The sequence below is a fragment of the Gadus macrocephalus genome, chromosome 2, assembly GCF_031168955.1.
Source record: "Gadus macrocephalus chromosome 2, ASM3116895v1".
In the NCBI taxonomy this organism is placed as follows: Eukaryota; Metazoa; Chordata; class Actinopteri; order Gadiformes; family Gadidae; genus Gadus; species Gadus macrocephalus.
The window spans coordinates 23357458-23381235 of record NC_082383.1 but is presented as its reverse complement, the minus strand read 5'-3'; the positions used below and the strand labels follow the sequence as shown (position 1 = coordinate 23381235).

The following is a 23778-nucleotide window of genomic DNA, read 5'->3' as shown; positions in this document are numbered from 1 at the left end:
GTAGTAACAATTGCCTGATGAGTAAATCCCTTTACTAGCACTTTCGGATCAGTGAAAGGGCTTACTAGCATGACAATAAGAGATGACCAAGAAAGTACTTCTGTGTTTAATTTGCCGCGGCAAAATAGTTTATTCATGTAGACACCCCTCAACGAGTGTTCTTAATGAACTAATGTCTTGCAAAAATGTTGCATCTTTTTTGTCGTCATAATGTTAGAAGTAGTAGTACTTTCATGGTGACACACAATTGAACCGTGCACCACGAACATCCTACAAAATGAAGGAATTGCATTCATCATTTTAGGCTGACCTAATATTTGGTCTAACCAAATGGGTTGGCCAACAATGCTAATGGGCATTGTTGGCCTTACCTATGTAAATGAGGCAATCTTTTAAGTGCCTCATTGTCCTTTAAATAGCTGAAGAAAAGCTGTTTATTGGGAGCAAAACGTCCACCGGCGCCCGACTATATCTGCGAAATGCGGACGTCGTTGAGGCACGCCGCACGCGGACGTAATTGAGGCCCACGCTGTTGGCAGGCGGGGATTGCACATTTTTCAGTGCTACGGCTCACGCCTAGGGATAACCCAATAGCGATAGCCTTAAAAGGCTGCGCCTATACTCATAGAATCTAGAGTTACAATACGTAACTATCATTTCAGCCATTTACTGTACAATTCAGAATTGAATGAGAGGAGGGCTGAGGAGGGCTGTCAATCAAATATCACGCTTCAGAAACGGCCAATCATAGGAAAGCCCGCCCTGCCTTGGTTCCCTCCCCCATAGTGCCAAAACTAAGTTCGCGCGCGAGAGCAGAACATCATTCGCGATAGGCAGTTACGTGCGAGAGGCTGTTTTGCGCGTGCAGAGGTAATTTGCGCGCGCGCAGAGATCATTTGCGTGCTCGCAGTTCATTTCTACGCTTGTGGAATAATATAATACGCCCGAATGCATCTTTTATCACATGAGTGCTTTATGGCACTCATGTGTCGCCATATTATTCGATCAGAATCAACTTTGTGGACAAAAATCACAAAGGTAATACTTCATTTTTGGTTGTTAAAGGCACCCAGTGCAACTTTATGTAAACATTCAATGAAAAATAAACATTCAATTTCTAGTCTTTTTTACACGTAGTAAGTTTCAATAACTCCATACCATTACATATCGACATTCAAGGAGCAAAGATGAGACGTCGTTGTGTGGTGAGAACTGATAGAAAATCGTAAACAACAACAATCGCCGGTGGGGAGAAGCCATTTTTCCATTGACTGGAAGCCTGCTTTATTTATTGTAGGTTACAAAAAATAAAGAAAATGGCGGCATTGTTGTTGTTATCGATTTTGTATCAGTTCTCACCACACAACAACGTCTCATCTTTGCTGCTTAAATGTCGGTATGTAATGGTATGGAGTTATTGAAACTTACTACGTGTAAAAAAGACTAGAAATTGAATGTTTATTTTTAAGCCTCGAAAGTTGCACTGGGTGCCTTTAAAAAAAAAAGGGGACGTTTCTTCTTAAGTTGTTATTTGCAAGTTTTAGTCACAGAATGATATGGTTTGGACTGTTGGAATAAGTGGAGGCTCAGCTTTCATGACATATATACCGTATTTTCCAAACTATAAGGCGCACCGGAGTATAAGCCACAGCAGATAAATTGAATTATGTGTACATATATAAGCCGCACTGGACTATAAACCGCAGGTGTTTTAATGTTTAATTACCCCCTATGTTTTATTCGATACATTTCGACAGTGTTACCCCTTATGTTTTTTTGCCATGATGACTGATGAAAATATTTTATTTGACAAGGACAATTTTTATTTTTTTTTCAAATATGCTTTTTTTAATGATGACCAATAAAATACGACAGTGTTACCCCTTATATTTTATTTGACATTGACAATAGTGATACCCCTTATGTTTTTTTTCATGACGACCAATAAAAAAACAACAGTGTTACCCCTTATGTTTTTTTTCATGAAGACCAAAGAAAAACGACAGTGTCACCCCTCATGTTTCATTTGATAAAAACGAAAATGTTACCCCCTATGTTTTAATTAATAAATATCAACAGTGTTACCCCTTATGTTTTTTTTCATGACGACCAATAAAAAACAACAGTGTTACCCCTTATGTTTTTTTTCATGACGACCAATAAAAAAACAACAGTGTTACCCCTTATGTTTTTTTTCATGACGACCAATAAAAAACATCAGTGTTACCCTTTATGTTTTTTTTCATGACGACCAATAAAAAACATCAGTGTTACCCCTTATGTTTTTTTTCATGACGACCAATAAAAAACAACAGTGTTACCCCTTATGTTTTTTTTCATGACGACCAATAAAAAACATCAGTGTTACCCCTTATGTTTTTTTTCATGACGACCAATAAAAAACAACAGTGTTACCCCTTATGTTTTTTTTCATGACGACCAATAAAAAACAACAGTGTTACCCCTTATGTTTTTTTTCATGACGACCAATAAAAAACATCAGTGTTACCCTTTATGTTTTTTTTCATGACGACCAATAAAAAACAACAGTGTTACCCCTTATGTTTTTTTTCATGACGACCAATAAAAAACAACAGTGTTACCCCTTATGTTTTTTTTCATGACGACCAATAAAAAACAACAGTGTTACCCCTAATTTTTTTTTTCATGACGACCAATAAAAAACAACAGTGTTACCCCTTATGTTTTTTTTCATGACGAAGGCAACAGTGTTACCCCTTATGTTTTTTTTCATGACGACCAATAAAAAACAACAGGGTCACCCCTTATGTTTTTTTTCATGACGACCAATAAAAAACATCAGTGTTACCCCTTATGTTTTTTTTCATGACGACCAATAAAAAACAACAGTGTTACCCCTTATGTTTTTTTTCATGACGACCAATAAAAAACAACAGTGTTATAGGTTATACTTGACTTTATAATTCACATGAAATAGAGATAAGAGTCTTCCAACAGAAGACATCAACCGGACTTGAACCCCGGTCTCCAAGGGGTTAGCTCACAGCTCTCTCCACTTCCCACTGAGATTTGAATTTTAATTATGTCTGAGGTTATATATGACAGTGCAATAAACATGATAGCATTACATTTAAAATTAAAGATATCGTGTTTTCCACAGATATTGAACCCCGGTCTCCAGTGTGTGAGGCAGAGTGCTCTCCACTGCACCACTGAGACGATGACAATACACAATAATCAATCACCAATAAAGAGGATATACATGACATTAAAATGTATGTGTGTATTTCTATTATTTCCCTTATGTTTTTTTTCATGATGAACAATAAAAAACGACAGTGTTACCCCTTATATTTTATTTGACAAAGGCAACAGTGTTACCCCTTATGTTTTTTTTCATGACGACCAATAAAAAAACAACAGTGTCACCCCTTATGTTTTTTTCATGACGACCAATAAAAAACATCAGTGTTACCCCTTATGTTTTTTTTCATGACGACCAATAAAAAACAACAGTGTTACCCCTAATTTTTTTTCATGACGACCAATAAAAAACAACAGTGTTACCCCTTATGTTTTTTTTCATGACGAAGGCAACAGTGTTACCCCTTATGTTTTTTTTCATGACGACCAATAAAAAACAACAGGGTCACCCCTTATGTTTTTTTTCATGACGACCAATAAAAAACATCAGTGTTACCCCTTATGTTTTTTTTCATGACGACCAATAAAAAACAACAGTGTTACCCCTTATGTTTTTTTTCATGACGACCAATAAAAAACAACAGTGTTATAGGTTATACTTGACTTTATAATTCACATGAAATAGAGATAAGAGTCTTCCAACAGAAGACATCAACCGGACTTGAACCCCGGTCTCCAAGGGGTTAGCTCACAGCTCTCTCCACTTCCCACTGAGATTTGAATTTTAATTATGTCTGAGGTTATATATGACAGTGCAATAAACATGATAGCATTACATTTAAAATTAAAGATATCGTGTTTTCCACAGATATTGAACCCCGGTCTCCAGTGTGTGAGGCAGAGTGCTCTCCACTGCACCACTGAGACGATGACAATACACAATAATCAATCACCAATAAAGAGGATATACATGACATTAAAATGTATGTGTGTATTTCTATTATTTCCCTTATGTTTTTTTTCATGATGAACAATAAAAAACGACAGTGTTACCCCTTATATTTTATTTGACAAAGGCAACAGTGTTACCCCTTATGTTTTTTTTCATGACGACCAATAAAAAAACAACAGTGTCACCCCTTATGTTTTTTTCATGACGACCAATAAAAAACATCAGTGTTACCCCTTATGTTTTTTTTCATGACGACCAATAAAAAACAACAGTGTTACCCCTTATGTTTTTTTTCATGACGACCAATAAAAAACAACAGTGTTACCCCTTATGTTTTTTTTCATGACGACCAATAAAAAACAACAGTGTTACCCCTTATGTTTTTTTTCATGACGACCAATAAAAAAAAAACAGTGTTACCCCTTATGTTTTTTTTCATGAAGACCAACGGGACACACAACGGGAGTTTGTGAGGGTCCAATTTCGTGAAAAAGATCGCTATTGCTGTGCATGTGCACCGTTATGAAACTCAAAACCGTTTTCTTGCATATGACTTTCCTTGATAATTTGCCTCAATCCAAAGTACTTCCAAACTGCACTCCTCCATCACTACTCCATTTTCCTTCTACCTAAACCGTTCGTGGAGGCGCTGCACTTGAGATGCTAGCTGTATTGGCTAACCTTTAGCTAACACCTACGAATCACTGCCAGAGACCGCACTGCGAGTGAGTGACAGAAGGCTTGGCCATATTCGCACTAAAGCGATGCGTGTCTGTTAACTCGCTTTCCGAGAGAAGAGAAGACAGAGCGCTGATATACTTCTATTTTGTGTGATTTTGCGGAACAAAAGGTTGTTCTGCAGTTTCTAAAAACATTTGAATAAATAGCCTTTATATTAACATCCACCCAAAATCCACTTGCCCGTTCGGGCAACCAGAAAAAATCTCAATTTGCCCAAACATTTTTTTTACTTGCCCCGGGCAAGCGGGCAACCGTTAGTGTCATTGGCTGGGCCAACCCATTGGCCAGTGGATATGGTGCAGCCTCCTGAGCCATCCTGATCTCACAAGGACACATTTAGGATTAAGCATGATAAGGGAGCATGTGTCCCAAGTTGGGGTCATTTGGGGGTACGGGTCAGTTTTCAAATAACACATTTCCTTTATTTTCAAGGAACCGCACAATCCATCCAGACGGATCTTATGGGTCCTTCAGGCAAAACAATTCAGCATGTCAAATAAGGGCCAAATACCAAGATTCAGAATTGCTTGGCAAACGGGGTGGGAGGCGTGGCCGTGCAGGTCTTACCGTGAGTTATAGTGCCCCCTGTGGTCAGAGCGGTACGAAACGTTTTGGAAGCCTCCCTACCTCTGGTTTCAGATTAAATAATAATATTATACAAATGTATAAAAACAAAAGTATGCATTCTTTGGTCATTAAATGTGGACGCACACTGCACTGATATTTACCCACCTTTCTTGGCGGTGGTTGGGTCTTAATCCCTCAAAAACTGAAGTAAGATTAGTCAGAAGAAGAATAGAAAACAGAGAAGAGATCACAATAGTGTGGCTTACTTTGCCACTACACTAATCCACTGAACAAGTTGAAGCAATCAAAACCAGTTTATCCTAAATGAAGATGATCAGAAAGGCAAAGGCTTTACTGGAGAGGATATGTTCCTGCTTCACTGACGACTGGATTTGGCAAGAGTGAAGAGAGCGTGAGCGTTGTTATTCAATCAGATCGGCTGGGGTGTGTTGACCTACGTACGTAGGGACACGCACTATGTGGAAATAAATGACAGCCTAACCAAGGCCTGACTCTTTATGAACTTTAACTTTGGAGACCAGACTGATAGAATTCTCAACAGTTTTATACGTTTTATACATCATTACTCGTTTGTTCCATTAAAGATGAAACATTGAAAGGGTTATGAAGGTTGAAGGTGCATAGAAGCACACCTTGTTGAAGTACCACTGATTTCTTTCTGATTCATCTTGGTCTAAAAACCTCTATTGGACAATATTCCACACTATCGGATCACTAAACACTTCCACTCTGATGCTTGACCCCCTACCTGCATTGGACTGCGGCTGAGTGTGCAAAGAGATGTTTAGCTAATTCTAAAAACATAACATACCCGAGTACTTGATGCAACTTAACACAGAATCTTGCCGTTTGCTCTGTGCCCAGGACACTCATGGGTCCGTATGGAGTGGACCGTGCCGTGCACGCTCTGGAGTTCAACGAATGTGAGAACGGCCTGGGTAAGCTGTCTGCTTCTTTTGTCTTTGTGTATGTGGAATGACTACCGACGCTCTCTAGCTACTGGCCCTCTTTGCTGTATATGCTCACGTATATATTGACAGCATCATCTCTTTACTACTTACTGCTATCACAATCACTTACTACTACAGGAAATAAGAAGCGATAAAAACAAGGAAGGAATACAAAAGTTATGAACATCTAATGCAATTTGGTGAAAGGGTGGAGATGGAGGAGTTTGAGGGCAGTCCCCACATTCCTTAATGAAGAAGAAGAAGAAGAAGAAGAAGCTTTATCGATAGATTACATTAACAACCAACGCTACTGTGATTTTACAATCACATGAATGTTTGCAAACATGACCTAGACAAGATTAAGCCAAAATTACATATACAAACAATAGACTAGATGATGGGCAAAACCATTTTTAGAATGAGCAGGGGTTTCAACTTGCAATGTACTTCAGTTAAATAAAACAAATGAGGAAATCATTAACTTTTGTTGTATTCATAACAGGAATAAAGGTTATAGGAGGGGTGAAGGAGACCACCGGAGAAGAGTTTGGTGTCTATGTCAAACGGATTTTACCTGGTGGCATCGCTTCAAGTGATGGTAGGTACTTTTGAATAGTTTGCAATGTTGTTGTCTATTAGAACCATCAGCCTTGAATCGGATCACGGTTTGCTTTTGATGTCCAAAATAAAACGTCAAAAATGAGAAGCCAAATCTACTTTAATTTGTGACACAATGAGTTCAAAGCTCAACTGAAAACGTCTGTGAGGATGTGATGCAAAGAGAGATGTTTCCTCTGTCTAAACACCCAAGAATGGTTGTCTGAGAGATGTAGACAACCTGTGTCAAAATCACGCACTACTCAATCTAGATTGACTTTCTTCTCATCAGACAGAATTCATTGTGGATGTGTTGTATGTGCTGTGTCACTGGTCCTCCACCATTGAGAAGGTCCCATGGCACCAGGTGCGAGTGTGATTAGTGTGGCATGTCACGGGACCTTTAAAGGGTGTAGTGGATGACCAGTGTATTTGTATCTGAGACATTTACATGTTTCAGATAATAAAAGATATGATTAGGGAAAAAGGGAAGATATAAAGAAATACCACAAATGTCATCAAGATAGTTGGACAATTGTTGCAGTGGCATTCTCTGTTTTGTCAAAATGTTCTGGTTTAGCTTTTGTCTTTTGCACTAGCTGATTTAGGTTTGATTGTTTTTTGGAAAACCAATTACAAATAGCTACACTTTCAAGATATAAATAGATGCCAAGCTTGATTCTGCAAATTGTGCCGTTGGTGCTGAATGCAGTGTTCTGAGCTATGCATTAAGCAATACTCAACCAAGCACCATGAAGTGGCAGCAGACTTCGTGCTTCAAGCTTGGTTACCCTGCTCACCATTGACAAATCCGGGTTTAGACTATTGTAGTCTGAAGGAATATTCCTCTCTCTAAGCCCTAAAACTCCTTGCCTCATCCTTAATCAGCTACATGCAGGCCCACACATACATACGCAAAACTCACCCATTATGCGGGTAGTGTGTGTGTGTGTGTGTGTGTGTGTGTGTGTGTGTGTGTGTGTGTGTGTGTGTGTGTGTGTGTGTGTGTGTGTGTGTGTGTGTGTGTGTGTGTGTGTGTGTGTGTGTGTGTGTGTGGAGACGAAGACAAAATGTTCAAAGCTTTACTTTGACCTCAATTTCTGTGCATGCCTTGCTGACTTATTAAAGTAGTCTGTGAAACGTAACACTTCGGAGAGTAGCATTCTCTGAAAGTAAAGGATTGATTATGTGTGGGATCAAATATTTAAATAGCTGCTAGAATGATAGGGATGGTATATTGCAGCAGAATATATATATATATATATATATATATATATATATATATATATATATATATATATATATATATATATATGTTCAAATAAGAAAGCAATTTAATTTCAGTTTATTTAAATAGCACACTTAAAATAAACAGCTACAGTAAGCATGCAAAATCTTGGACTAGTAATATCAGAAACAAAAAATGGATGGAGCCAAACGCTCCAGACCACAGTAAACAGGGAGGGCATCACTGACGGGGAGGGGAGCCTGGGGATGTCACTGTGGACCAGCCAGCAGGTTAAGATAAGGACCGGGGTTAAGATGGTTAATGTTACCCTCTGAGAGACACTTGGGATGCTGAAGATCAGAATTATAAGAGGGGGATAACCAATTGAGTCATACCTTGATCAATATGTTAGAGCCAGTGAGGAGGAGGTTGGTTCTTTCTTCTGGAATATGTAAGTAGCCTAGCAGCAGAGTTCTGGACCAGCAGTCAATGGGACGGGTACCGACACACTGACACCAACACAGGGAGTCGCAGCCAATGGGACGGGTACCGACACACTGACACCAGTACAGGGAGTCACAGTCCCCACAATGACACCAACACAGGGAGTCGCAGTACCCACACTGACACCAACACAGGGAGTCACAGTACCCACACTGACACCAACACAGGGAGTCACAGTCCCCACACTGACACCAGTACAGGGAGTCACAGTACCGACACACTGACACCAACACAGGGAGTCACAGTACCCACACTGACACCAACACAGGGAGTCACAGTACCCACACTGACACCAACACAGGGAGTCACAGTACCCACACTGACACCAACACAGGGAGTCACAGTACCCACACTGACACCAACACAGGGAGTCACAGTACCGCCACACTGACACCAACACAGGGAGTCACAGTACCGACACACTGACACCAACACAGGGAGTCACAGACACACTGACACCAACACAGGGAGTCACAGTACCGCCACACTGACACCAACACAGGGAGTCACAGTACCGCCACACTGACACCAACACAGGGAGTCACAGTACCGCCACACTGACACCAACACAGGGAGTCACAGTACCCACACTGACACCAACACAGGGAGTCACAGACACACTGACACCAACACAGGGAGTCACAGTACCGCCACACTGACACCAACACAGGGAGTCACAGTACCGCCACACTGACACCAACACAGGGAGTCGCAGTCATCCAGGCAGAAGTAAATCTATTAATGTGTTCTTCACTCTCTGCAGGAGATAAAAATCAAGGAATGGTTTGATTTTGGCAACTTTTCTAAGATGGTATAAAGTTGACCTCTTCACAGAATATGTTTTATAGTTGTCTGTATAATATAATATCTATATGTATTTTTGTGAAAGGTTTACTATGAGGTTGTTGAAGGTTGTGACTGGAGATTGGAGGCCAGAATAAGACGTATTCTGACCTATTCTGGTTACTAGTAGGAGGAGGTATTTCTTTAGCCATCTTACTTTAGTTGTCAGCGATACGATCCATGAGGTTATTGAAAAACCCATGGATATTTGGGTTTGAGTCGGAGATATATCTGTGTATTATTGGGTCAACAATGAAAGGAGATTTCGTATTTGGGGAAGATAAACCCAGTGGATAAACTGAACGTACGATGTAAATGTAAGATATGATGTGAACCAGTCAAGGGCTGTGTAATTCACCTCAGGCCATCGATCAGCATGGCAAAAGGCAAGCATTATCACCTGAAAGCATTGTCACCTGAAAGCATTATCACCTGAAATCCTTGAAATGTCCCAGGAAACCTCCAGGCAGGGGACCAGATCTTGGAGGTTAACGGGGACAGCCTGTTAGGAGTCACAAGTGAGAGGTAATCTTGTATTTTAGCCAAGTAAACAGCATCTATACATTTGTAATTACTCTGTCATAGGTGAAATTATTCAAATATGATGAATTACTGTTAACTCCGTCTATTGACAAGAATGTGTGTGTGTGTGTGTGTGTGTGTGTGTGTGTGTGTGTGTGTGTGTGTGTGTGTGTGTGTGTGTGTGTGTGTGTGTGTGTGTGTGTGTGTGTTTGCATTTGAAGAGCTGTGGATGTCTTGAGGGGAGCTTCTGCAACGAATCACATGCGACTTCTGATTGCCAGAGATGAAGAAGCCAAGTAAGTGCTCTTCTACTGAGAGAACCCTTAAAGAGTGTTCCACTCAAACAGGCCCTTCAATCGCACCACAGGGATAACACCAACACTGTTGCCAATATTATTAACACACATCAGTTTTAGACCTTGGCTGTTGTTAGCATTGCCTGTGTACCTGTAGAAAGGAGGTCAGCCCCTCGTCAGCTGTCACAGCTCTGATTGTGATGGTCGTCCTGCAGCTAAGCAAAAAGGTTTTGACAGGTCACATGACAAAGCTAATGCATTAAAGGCCTGCGATACTGCAGCCCACCTTTCTGTGTCCCCTTCAGGGATGAGCCTATCGTCCAGGATGGGCTTCATAGGTCAGGTACTCCAGAGGTATATGGTGGCAGATTGGGAGGGAAACACATCCGTTTTGAGGCGATCACTTTTATTGATTGAACATAAGGTGTTGTATCAGTGCACCTCTAACTACCATACCTCTATGGGTCTACTCTACAGATATAGCGCCAACAAAGGCAGCTTGGCTGGCGTGATGGGGGCAGAATAAGTCTAGTGTAGTGCCTCCAATCAGGCAAACCTCAGGGGGTTAATCTGAGCTCTCTGTATTCACCTCCGTAGCCAGAGCAGGAGAGAACTTACACTGATGCGTAAACGCTAAGTTGCATGCATTTTGTCCCTTCTACATATTCACGTGCATGGATGGATGGCACAGGTCACACATGAAACACCGTGCTCTCTGCTTATATGTTGGGTTGGGTTGAGGGTACCCTCTCCACACGGTCAGAATGGATGCACTCCATGGACCCAGACCAGGGCCTGACAGCAGTCTGAAAGGTCCTTCAGGCATTGTACAGATATGTACTGCAGAAGAACTAAATACACTTAACCAGGAAACTAATTAATTATACTATATCATACTACTACTACTATGCTACTACTACAATACTATTGTACATTTACCACCTTACCTTTGACTTCACTGCACAGTGCAGGAAGAGAAGAACTTGCATAATACTGGTACTGGTCCGTGCATATTTTATCTTCAGTCCATCAGTCCTGAGTGATTAACATTGGTAGCGAATCACTGACTGACATAAGGGAGTCAGTGACATGTTTCTGTTTCATGCCCTAATTAGGAGAGAATTTGCTGAGCTACTTGAAAAGTATGGATCCAACAGCAGCACCGGATCAACACGAAACTCTCCCATTCAAGTACAAGGTTGGTGGTTCCAGGTTTTGCATTGTATTCTACATTCCCAATAACCCCATCTTCTGAATCTGCTGCAGTCGACGACTGCAGTCACACATACAACTGATTCCTACAACTGCTTTCCTTCAACTTATTGATCTCTGCTTCTTGTGTGGTTTGTATTCATAACCATTGTATGTTCCAGCCACTTGTGGCTCCTTTCCACCTGCCAGGCCTTCATTGGAAATAAACAATAGTTGTTAATGACTTGCCTGGCCTAAAGCCTAAAATGAGCCACGGTTCTGCCCTTCCTGGTTAGTAGGCAGGAGGCTTCCAGAGTAAGATAACTCTTACAGGGTTCTGTCGCTCTAACTGGCTCTGCAGCTGCATGGATTACTGCAGCCGGGGCCACGGGTGGAGGGGTTTAGGGAGTCCTGATAGTACGATGAGGGTTAGAAAGAGAGAAGGGCGGGCTGGACTGTAGATTGTATTCCTAGAATATGTCAGCTATAGGATTTAATTTCATGATCGATATCAGTCAGCATTGAGTACAGATATATCCAGGGTATTGTTTACTACGAGATCGAGCGACTTTAAGCTTCCATTGAAGGGATAAGTCTCCTTTCTGAAGTCTTCACATTGCATCAGGACATCCATGCCTTGATTGTGGAGATCCTCTACCACACTAAGCGTGTTTGAGGTAGCTTGTCCCCTCCTCCTCTCCCCCTGACCTCCCGCCTGCCCGCCGGCTGAAGGAACCAGACCGCTGGAGAGCACGTCGTCGGGCTCCTCGTCGCGGTCCCAGAGCCCGCTGCTCCTGAGCCCTGCGGGGTCCCAGAGCGCGTACACCAGCAGCGGGGCACTGCTGCGCTCCCTCAGGTAACAGCGTTGGTGTTTGCTCTGCGCAGCCTTGGTTATGGTTCCACGTCCACGCACCACTAGGGGGTCTAGCGGACCCCTTGCATCCTTGCGGACCCTCCTTGCGACCACCCTCCTTGCGACCACCCATTAATTGTAACCTTGCGTCTAGGCGACGCAGCAGCAAGGGCTCTGATTGGTCCGCTCACTAGAACCTTACGCAGAACCAAAACTGGTTTGAGACTGCGTCGAAGGGTCTGCGTGGTCACTGCGATGCGTCGGCGAGGAACCATAACTGAGCCTTACGCCAGCACGCCAGCACGGTGACACCCAAACCAAACGCTGTTGGTGTGCTCGCATCCCCCAGCCATCCGGGGGAGGGGGTCATCCAGCTGATCACCCTGGCACACGCCAGCAGCCTTGGGATCACGCTGGGAGGGGGGTCCAACCGCCCCGACGGGCCTGCAGTCTTCATCCAGGAGGTGCTGTCCGGGGGAGATTGCCATCGGGTAAGCAGGGGGGGTTTGGTGTCCCTGCACGTAAAGTACTCGATTGGCAGGTCCAGGAGAAGAGTTGTGAGCTTACGCAGAGTATGGGTCAGTAGGTTACAAAGCATTTATCCCTGTGACCGCCTTTGCCTACGTTCCAGGATTTTCAGAGAGATTACTTACATAATATTAATAATAACAATATTTGACTTTGTATCTGCATCAGGTCAGTCGAATTTCTAGTTAACGAGGACCGTGTCCAGGAGAAATAACCCTAGCGTCTGTGTCGCGATTTTAAGGACAGCACTTTTTTGGGGCCCATTAAACGTCAGGCTCAATGGCATCAGTGGAGTTGAGGAGTCCGAATGTTAGAGAAAAATGAAGACCTGCTGATTTGAACCCCATTCTCCTGCAATGGTTCAGGGCATCAGCGTGTGTTCTGCACTGTGTCAGACGCAGACCCGGAACAATCACAATGCCCTTCATGCCTTTTCCTTCACCAGGGAAGAGGAGACATCACTCACTGGTTACACATGTGACTGATATGGAGCAGTTAATCTGCGCTAAGCCTAGCCTACATTAGTGAGCAGCACACTAAAAGCTGTATCTTTGTCCTTTGTTATCTCTCTTTTGACCTACTGTACTTTCCGTGCAGACTCACTTAGCGGGTTTATGACACCAGCCAGGTTGAATACGAGGCTGTTGCGTCTGCATCTTGGCGGGCATCAACAGGACCGAATGTGCTGCTAAACAAACAAAGAAACAAAACAAAGCTTTGCTTTGAAAAAGCGTACCCTAACAAGGGAAACAAAGCAAAAGCCACCATGTCAGCGGTGTACTTACCCCTAGGACGGGCGTTTGAGGCCTGGGGACCAACTCATCGCCATCAACAAGGAGTCGTTGATAGGTGTCACACACGAGGAGGCCAGAAGCATGTTGAAGAAGGTCAAGCTCAGGTGAGGAACCGGCCCACATGATGTATCAATGACGGCCTCGAGAACGAGTTACAGCAATGAGTTCAGATGCGTTAATAGAGGATTCGGTATTGCAAAGGTGTCTGGGTAAAAACAGCCCAAATGGTGAAAGTGAGGTTCAATGATCACAGTAGGTCTGGCTGCAGTTATCAAGTAGGCAAGGCAAGGCAACTTTATTGATATAGCACTTTTCATACACGAGGCAGACTTAAAGGTCTTCACATAGAAACATAGTCATACAGTACAATGAAATAATAAAATAAAATAGATAGGTAAAAGCAAACAATGGCAAAGTTAAAAAGAAAGTGCAATGTGTTTAAGATGTTGCAGAAAGCGAAAGCAAACATACAATAAAATCAAGTAATAACGTAAAATAGATACATCTCCAACTTTTCTTGAGCGTGATATCCAGGCGTTAAGATAGTGTGAACGTTGTGGGGAGTCCCAGCGTGGGTGTTTGACCGCGTGCCCCGCTGTCCACGCTCTCCTCAGCCAGGACAGCGTGGTGGAGATAGCCTTTATTCCGGGTAAGGGCTCCTTCCCCAGCAGCGCCTCCCTTCTCAACGGGGCCCAGCGAGCAGCGGGCAGCAGCTCAGGGTCCGCACGCTACAGACCCCCCTACCGATCCCCTGAGGTACCCCCACCTGGTGTCTGCTCACAGCCACCATACTGATGATGATGAAGTCATTTACATGTATATTCTACATCCATTATGCATTAATCAGCTGTAATGCTTATTGTTACAACTAAGATGCTTTGATCAGTCTGTCATTGTTTAGATTTTTGTGGTCTAGAAATGAAGACGCAGATGTCAATTATTAATTTGATCATTATAGTGCAAACTCACCTATTCTTTTATTGTAATTGAATGCAATTAATTCCAAATTCATACTGCCAACCACAATAGATCTTTCTTTAAACAGAATACTGAATAATTGTACTGTATGTAATGTGCTTGTATGTGTCCCTGTACATTTAAACCATAACTTTTCCTTGTCCTTTCCATGTCTCTACGTTTAAAGAGTCATCCAGAGGAAACAGCAACCGTCTCTTCTTCTTCCCCTGACATCTTCCCACCAGATATTAACATTTCAGGTACAAATCAACTCTTTTAAAATGGAAGGGATTAGCATTCATTGTTGCCAGATCAAATAGAGAGTTTGGATTCTCAATCACAACTTAAAATCTGCCCAACCCAATGAAGACTAGCCCAAATCATAACTTTACCAGAAACCTGTTTAAAAAATTAAAGTAATAGGCTACATATGTTTCATAAGCACACGCATCATTTGTGTTATAACATCGCACATCCCACAGATACAAATGTAGTTCGTATGTATCTCGAGGACACTTCCCATCAGCTCATAGCAAAGCCCGTTAAAGGTGCCCACCTGAGCAGGTTGTCGGGTGGGCCTGTCCAGACACCTGGGGAGATGGACCCAATCCTATTGGCCCAGATTAGGCTGGAGCCAAGGACCTCCTACCATCTCGCTTACTGCCTGCTTCAGTCAGCAAATCCACCAACCGTTTCACTGAAGCCACTGCTTTTGTTTGTGGCTTTACCTCTTGGCACACATCGGAGTACAGCAGTCCCAGTTATGGTGTCTATCCCCCCACATTCATACACTCACTGGCACACACAAACATTAACACAGGCACACACACACACACACACACATACATTGTATAACTGCGTTGGTTGATTTAAATCGGATCATACTGTACTATATTTAAATATGACACAGAACAGAATCTATCATCAAATTGAATTCTGTATTCTCCCTCCCGCTCTACCTCAGTACTGTATCTGTGGTCTGGGACGGTAGGTGGGTTTGCGTGACTACTGCGCCGAAACATAATTCCTGTGCTGTTGTGTCACAACAGGAAGCTGTCAGAGGCGTGGCGCCGAGCCGGGAGAGAGACAGGCTTAAAGCTCCTGCTGCCCGGGGGGGGGGGGGGGGGGTCCTTATCACAGCAATAGGCTCATACTCTTAGCAACAACCAGCACTCTCCCACATGCACGCTCATACATCCACATGCACACACACTCCCGCGCGCACGCACACACGTACACACACAGCCTGCAACGGTGGGAGCTAGCAAACACACAAATCTAGGACAGGCAAACTCATCAAATTAATATTGAGCATTGCCTCTTAGCCTCTCCCCCTCTCACACGCTGGCTCACTCACTCTTCACACATTGACCCTTTCCTCTGATCTCCATAATCACATTCTCCCTATTTAATCATGTTTGTCACTCGAGGCTCAATGCCTTTTATTTTACCCTCCGAATTTATTTTTACCTTAATGTGTAATTTCAGCATATGGTTTTACCTTCAACTAATAATAATATAGATTTAATAATATATAATCATAATAAAACACTTCCAATTTAGTTCTCTATTCATTTGTAGCCCATCTTTAAGCATTTTGGTTTAAATATATTGTCTGACAAATATGTTTGGATAAATGTATTTATATAACTTTCAGTTTGAGTTGTATTGGCTGATCTGTAAAGACAATAACACTAAGATTCCCTGTTTCATCATTAGCACAGGTCTAGTTTGTAACTTTGAATATCTCTTTAACTATCCATCCTATCATTAATTCCCGGTATCTAATTGAGTTTGTCCTGGCATTGGGCCCTGATCTACCTCCTACTGACCACATGAAGTCTACCGACCCTGTCCTGACCCGTGCACTCTTCTGTTCCCCCTGGGCCCTCCCTGGGCCCTCCCTGGTCCCCCTCCCTGGTCCCCCTCCCTGGTCTCCCTCCCTGGTCTCCCTCCCTGGTCCCCCTCCCTGGTCCCCCTCCCTGGTCCCCCTCCCTGGTCTCCCTCCCTGGTCTCCCTCCTTGGTCTCCCTCCCTGGTCTCCCTCCCTGGTCTCCCTCCCTGGTCCCCCTCCCTGGTCTCCCTCCCTGGTCTCCCTCCCTGGTCTCCCTCCCTGGTCCCCCTCCCTGGTCCCCCTCCCTGGTCTCCCTCCCTGGTTGGTTCAGCCTCCGCTGCCAGTCAGAGCAGCACCCCGGGGCCCAAGCCCAAGATCACCCTGGATCCTCACATACGGCTTCAGTTTGACAAGCTGGACCTGGTGAGTTCTGCTGTACCGCAACTTTAGGTCTATCAATATAATGACATTCATGTTCATCACACATATATCTCATGAATCATTTAGAATTGAATTGAATAGAATCATGTGACAAAAATACAGAATGTAGAAAAATATGTCAAAACTAAATTAGACAGACAGACAGACAGACAGACAGACAGACAGACAGACAGACAGACAGACAGACAGACACTATACAAGCCAATATTTAAATGAGGGAGTGCTTAAACAGTGCATAAAAACAAAACACGTAGCTTTTCTATGTTTGTCTTCATCCTTTTAGGATGAGGGGCATATAGATTGCTCTTCCACTATCGAGCTGTATGACTATAGCATGTGCTAATATACAAAGAGATAACACAACCTTCATATAGTAGAAAGTCTTACTTTTGCACTTATTTCATCTCTCATTTTGAAGGACCCTTCAGGCATTCTGTAGCTCTGACATTTCGCTGCAACAGCAGTTCCTTATCAATGTACTGCTGGTCCTTCTCGCTGTGTGAGCCGTGCTCGGTGAATAAAGAGAGAGAAGCAGAGTAACTAGTGTATAGACTGTTATATGTGGCCCCAGGTCTGTAGTAATGGGCAGAAGGTTCAGTCATGCAGACCCTGTCCCTGGGATGGTGGTTGATGTCAGAATCGGTATGTTCTTCCACTGTTCTAGGCTTTGTTCTTCCTTGGTCTGGAAGTCACAGAGGACAAGAGGAGGCAGTTAAGACACAGTCTGAGCACGGACACCCAGGGAACGGTGTCGTATGGAGGTAGGGCATGCCGCCCACACGCCCGCTCATGGACGGAGTCACATATCCCGCACACAAACAAATACAACATCTGACGTGTTGAAATGACGGCTGTTATGTGTACTTTGGTACATATAATGCTCATTTTAGAGTAACATCTCACAATGGACCGCGATGCATGAGGAGCTCATATATTCATCTGAGGTCTTTAAGTGTTGCTGCTCGGCCCTCTATCGGCCACTGGTGTGTTTGTTGGAACCGTCTTGGGAGCAGTCCAGTAGAACAGGCTGGTCTGAGCCTGCTGCATCATGTACAGCTAGCATGTTCTATAAGGACAGTTGGCTTAGTCCATATGACAACGTGTTGCAATGAACTCTCCCAAACAGATTTTGTGGAGGCTACCAGGGAGATCTTCCAGGATCATTTGGAGGAGGCGGGTCTTGCACAGGGTCCCTTTATGTTCTCCTACCATGAAGCAGCAAGTTTGATGGACACTTCAGCCTTCCACTCGCCTGTAAGTAACTGCCTTATCCGATTCATAAACATACACACATAACACTTGGGGATATCATCTGGGTTTTGGCTGCATACCAGCTGGGGAACAGCTTGCTGGATGCTCTCTAAATGTCTGGTGGCAGGAGCAAGGTACAACACACACGCACCATGAGAACGACCACTGTTGGTTTGTTCTCCTAGACGTACGAGTCCGAGTGCAGCTACAGCAGCGAGGACATGGAGCAGTTCCAGATGGAACTCAAGCAGCTGCAGAGCCAGATGAGGCAGCTCAAGGTCAGTGGCTGCACCACATCGCTGAGCATCCATCAACACCAGGACTATTCTGAATATAACCATTCTGGTTCTGAAAAGGCACAAAATGCAATGCAGCTAACTATGAAGATTATGATACAGCCACTACGTTCAGCAATGGGGTTTTCTGTCTTGCATGACGAACACTGGAGGGGATTGCCGTCATGTTCACAATAATCTTGTTATAAAACACGTTCATCTTGACAAGGAATAGCATAAGGCCTGAACAACTTGAGTAAATGTATAGGTAGTTAGTTATTTGGACACAAGGACTTGCTTTAAGAGTGGTTTCTCATTGGTACAAACGAATAAAGAAGGTATTGTAGCTGCAGTCAGTACAGTTTCTTGCCAACCTAACCCGTGTTTGACCGTAACGTTGTGACATCACAGGGGATGCTGAAGGACACAGAGGACAGTAAAAAGAGCCTTGAGGAGGAGCTACAGAAAACAGCCCAGGTAAGGATCCACACCAGGTATCTGCTCTGGGTTATGCACCAGACCCCGGGTGACCCCTAAGAAAAGGAAAGAAAGGCTACCAGAAGTAAAGACACCTAACCTCTAACCGCCTTCAAATAACCCCAAGGCCCTTCGGATACGGGGGCATGTGTTGGTCCACTCGCGATTCATGTCTCTAGACTTCCTTAAATCACTTCAAAATAAGAGTTTCTGGACTCTTTCTCTTCATACGCTTTACTTTTAAGGGTCTTTCTATATGAACAAAAAGAAAGTACCATTATTCAATAAGGTTATTTTTTAATAGCTGGTGTACACAGCGTTAACTGTGAGCAAAAACACGGTTAGCAGTAGAAAACCTTTCCAGGTTGAAAGACAAGCTGAAACATCCTGTCCAGAAAAAAGGTTCTTAGGAAAGTGTCTTCAAAGGTTTGAATTAAAGACTGCATAGACTGGCTCATATAGACCACCAGCCCTAAACCTGCCCCGTTCAGTGACCCGGGCCAGGCTCTGTGGCGTCTCCCCACACCAGTTCTGCTTCAGCGCGACGGCTGGATGAGACAACATGCTAGACAGAAGTCCAATCCTACCAAAGCGTCTTTTACATTTGACATTCAGGGGATTGGGCAGACGTTTTTATCCAAAGCGACGTACAACCCTTCGTTCACCCATTGACCCCCGACGGCGGAGTCAGCCCCGCAGGGCGACAGCCAGCGGGTCAGGAGCAGTCAGAGGGAGGCGTCTCGCTCAGGGACACCTCCACACTCCACCGGCAACCGCTCTGCCTGCTGAGCTCCTGCTGCCCAACTAACCAGCCAACTCACTAACTCACTAACCCAAAGAGCTCAAGTTAACCCTGACCCCCCCCCCCCCAGAAGGCCAGTCTGACCGTGGAGGAGAACGCCCGTCTGAGGGGCCGTCTGCAGGCGGCGGAGGACGGCCCGCTGCCCCCGCCCAGCAGCGCCGAGCAGGACTACGAGGAGGTGATCGGGCTGCTGGAGGCCGAGATCAGGGACCTGAAGAACCAGCTGACCGACAAGAGGCCGCCTCCACGACCCCTGGACCCGGCAGCCCCCCAGGTCAGACGGCCGGTCCCACTGCACACGCACCGCCGCAACCCACCTGACCAACCAGTGTCCCAGAGAACATGGAGCCGCACGGCCCTCAGTGGTTAGACCGCTGGGGCCTACCAAACATTAGGCTCTACATAGGCCTACGGGACAGAGTTATGGTTAACATTAGGCTGTCTCTACATAGGCCTACGGGACAGAGTGATGGTTAACATTAGGCTCTACATAGGCCTACGGGACAGAGTTATGGTTAACATTAGGCTCTACATAGGCCTACGGGACAGAGTGATAATTATAAAGAGTTATGGTTAACATTAGGCTGTCTCTACATAGGCCTACGGGACAGAGTGATAATTATAAAGTGTTATGGTTAACATTAGGCTGTCTCTACATAGGCCTACGGGACAGAGTGATAATTATAAAGAGTTATGGTTAACATTAGGCTCTACATAGGCCTACGGGACAGTGATAATTATAAAGAGTTATGGTTAACATTAGGCTCTACATAGGCCTACGGGACAGAGTGATAATTATAAAGAGTTATGGTTAACATTAGGCTGTCTCTACATAGGCCTACGGGACAGAGTGATAATTATAAAGAGTTATGGTTAACATTAGGCTGTCTCTACATAGGCCTACGGGACAGTGATAATTATAAAGAGTTATGGTTAACATTAGGCTGTCTCTACATAGGCCTACGGGACAGAGTGATAATTATAAAGAGTTATGGTTAACATTAGGCTGTCTCTACATAGGCCTACGGGACAGAGTGATAATTATAAAGAGTTATGGTTAACATTAGGCTGTCTCTACATAGGCCTACGGGACAGAGTGATAATTATAAAGAGTTATGGTTAACATTAGGCTCTACATAGGCCTACGGGACAGTGATAATTATAAAGAGTTATGGTTAACATTAGGCTCTACATAGGCCTACGGGACAGAGTGATAATTATAAAGAGTTATGGTTAACATTAGGCTGTCTCTACATAGGCCTACGGGACAGAGTGATAATTATAAAGAGTTATGGTTAACATTAGGCACTAGTTCACCCTAACAGAAGGTGCAGTGCCTCGGGGGTTTGATAGTAACGTCTGAGGCCCTCTTCATCGTGTTCAGTGCCTCGGGGGTTTGATAGTAACGTCTGAGGCCCTCTTCATCGTGTTCAGTGCCTCGGGGGTTTGATAGTAACGTCTGAGGCCCTCTTCATTGTGTTCAGTGCCTCGGGGGTTTGATAGTAACGTCTGAGGCCCTCTTCATCGTGTTCAGTGCCTCGGGGGTTTGATAGTACCGTCTGAGGCCCTCTTCATCTTGTTCAGTGCCTCGGGGGTTTGATAGTAACGTCTGAGGCCCTCTTCATCGTGTTCAGTGCCTCGGGGGTTTGATAGTACCGTCTGAGGCCCTCTTCATCGTGTTCAGTGCCTCGGGGGTTTGATAGTAACGTCTGAGGCCCTCTTCATCGTGTTCAGTGCCTCGGGGGTTTGATAGTAACGTCTGAGGCCCTCTTCATTGTGTTCAGTGCCTCGGGGGTTTGATAGTAACGTCTGAGGCCCTCTTCATCGTGTTCAGTGCCTCGGGGGTTTGATAGTACCGTCTGAGGCCCTCTTCATCTTGTTCAGTGCCTCGGGGGTTTGATAGTAACGTCTGAGGCCCTCTTCATCGTGTTCAGTGCCTCGGGGGTTTGATAGTACCGTCTGAGGCCCTCTTCATCGTGTGCAGTGCCTCGGGGGTTTGATAGTAACGTCTGAGGCCCTCTTCATCGTGTTCAGTGCCTCGGGGGTTTGATAGTAACGTCTGAGGCCCTCTTCATCGTGTTCAGTGCCTCGGGGGTTTGATAGTAACGTCTGAGGCCCTCTTCATTGTGTTCAGTGCCTCGGGGGTTTGATAGTACCGTCTGAGGCCCTCTTCATCGTGTTCAGTGCCTCGGGGGTTTGATAGTAACGTCTGAGGCCCTCTTCATCGTGTTCAGTGCCTCGGGGGTTTGATAGTAACGTCTGAGGCCCTCTTCATCGTGTTCAGTGCCTCGGGGGTTTGATAGTACCGTCTGAGGCCCTCTTCATCGTGTTCAGTGCCTCGGGGGTTTGATAGTACCGTCTGAGGCCCTCTTCATCGTGTTCAGTTCCTCGGGGGTTTGATAGTAACGTCTGAGGCCCTCTTCATCGTGTTCAGTGCCTCGGGGGTTTGATAGTAACGTCTGAGGCCCTCTTCATCGTGTTCAGTGCCTCGGGGGTTTGATAGTAACGTCTGAGGCCCTCTTCATCGTGTTCAGTGCCTCGGGGGTTTGATAGTAACGTCTGAGGCCCTCTTCATCGTGTTCAGTGCCTCGGGGGTTTGATAGTACCGTCTGAGGCCCTCTTCATCGTGTTCAGTGCCTCGGGGGTTTGATAGTACCGTCTGAGGCCCTCTTCATCGTGTTCAGTGCCTCGGGGGTTTGATAGTAACGTCTGAGGCCCTCTTCATCGTGTTCAGTGCCTCGGGGGTTTGATAGTAACGTCTGAGGCCCTCTTCATCGTGTTCAGTGCCTCGGGGGTTTGATAGTACCGTCTGAGGCCCTCTTCATCGTGTTCAGTGCCTCGGGGGTTTGATAGTAACGTCTGAGGCCCTCTTCATCGTGTTCAGTGCCTCGGGGGTTTGATAGTACCGTCTGAGGCCCTCTTCATCGTGTTCAGTGCCTCGGGGGTTTGATAGTAACGTCTGAGGCCCTCTTCATCGTGTTCAGTGCCTCGGGGGTTTGATAGTACCGTCTGAGGCCCTCTTCATCGTGTTCAGTGCCTCGGGGGTTTGATAGTACCGTCTGAGGCCCTCTTCATCGTGTTCAGTGCCTCGGGGGTTTGATAGTAATGTCTGAGGCCCTCTTCATCGTGTTCAGTGCCTCGGGGGTTTGATAGTACCGTCTGAGGCCCTCTTCATCGTGTTCAGTGCCTCGGGGGTTTGATAGTACCGTCTGAGGCCCTCTTCATGGTGTTCAGTGCCTCGGGGGTTTGATAGTAACGTCTGAGGCCCTCTTCCTCGTGTACAGGAGGACGTTGGTGATGTGAACCGCCGGCTGAGGGCTGTTGACTGGCAGCTCAGACGCTCTGAGTCCACCCGGAGGCAGCTGGAGACCTCCCACAACAAGCTGCTGGGCTTCGCCCAGGTCGGGCAAACACTTGTTTGACTGCATGCGAATCACCTGAGACTTGACGTTAAGGGCTGCACTAATCCATATCGGTACAAATACAATACGCCACTGGGCAGCGCACTGAGACGTGATATAAAACGAGATGGATCAGAGAAGCACCCAGGCAGAGGCAATAGGCTCATCTTTGTGGTTTGTGATGAAGCTGCTAAAACATATTCCGTTGTGTTGTAATTTTCATGGCAGCTGGACACAAGATAACAATAATAGTAATAATATCTATAACATCGTCATCCTATTGCCCGTAACGTTGAATACGGATGGGAGCAGATATACCTCCATAAGCCACAAGATAATTTGAACAAACAAGGGAAACGTCTACTGCGACCTGGTTGGGACTTAATCCAGTTACGACCAGCCCATCTGTCGCAGCTCCCGCCACCAGATGCATTACGCCCTCTAGTGGCCAACACCACCTTCAAATTATTACATTTATCACATTTGGTATTAAAATAATAGTATCAAATTCATTTTATTGATTAGGGTGGTTTGAGAGCAAAAAATGAGTTTATCACGTGTGTTTACCTACTTGCCATTATGTATAAAATACCCATTTAATTTATACATAATGGCGATACACAAAGGA

The 23778-nt window shown here is 44.7% G+C and overlaps 1 protein-coding gene across 3 annotated transcripts in view; it reads left to right on the top strand.

Moving 5' to 3' along the window:
* Positions 1-23778, top strand: part of si:dkeyp-72e1.9 (syntaxin-binding protein 4) — a 71439-nt gene that overhangs the window by 45433 nt on the left and 2228 nt on the right. For all 3 annotated transcript variants that reach the window (XM_060046023.1, XM_060046022.1, XM_060046021.1), the window contains exons 2-18: positions 6272-6345; positions 6860-6955; positions 9985-10054; positions 10273-10347; positions 11463-11545; positions 12271-12394; positions 12741-12882; positions 13711-13817; positions 14328-14469; positions 14858-14930; positions 16835-16926; positions 17609-17705; positions 18071-18198; positions 18381-18473; positions 18882-18947; positions 19820-20023; positions 23034-23150. In XM_060046023.1, the coding sequence (XP_059902006.1) occupies positions 6279-6345; positions 6860-6955; positions 9985-10054; positions 10273-10347; positions 11463-11545; positions 12271-12394; positions 12741-12882; positions 13711-13817; positions 14328-14469; positions 14858-14930; positions 16835-16926; positions 17609-17705; positions 18071-18198; positions 18381-18473; positions 18882-18947; positions 19820-20023; positions 23034-23150 (1776 nt within the window). In that variant the 5' untranslated portion in view covers positions 6272-6278. The remainder of the gene's footprint in view (positions 1-6271; positions 6346-6859; positions 6956-9984; positions 10055-10272; positions 10348-11462; positions 11546-12270; positions 12395-12740; positions 12883-13710; positions 13818-14327; positions 14470-14857; positions 14931-16834; positions 16927-17608; positions 17706-18070; positions 18199-18380; positions 18474-18881; positions 18948-19819; positions 20024-23033; positions 23151-23778) is intronic.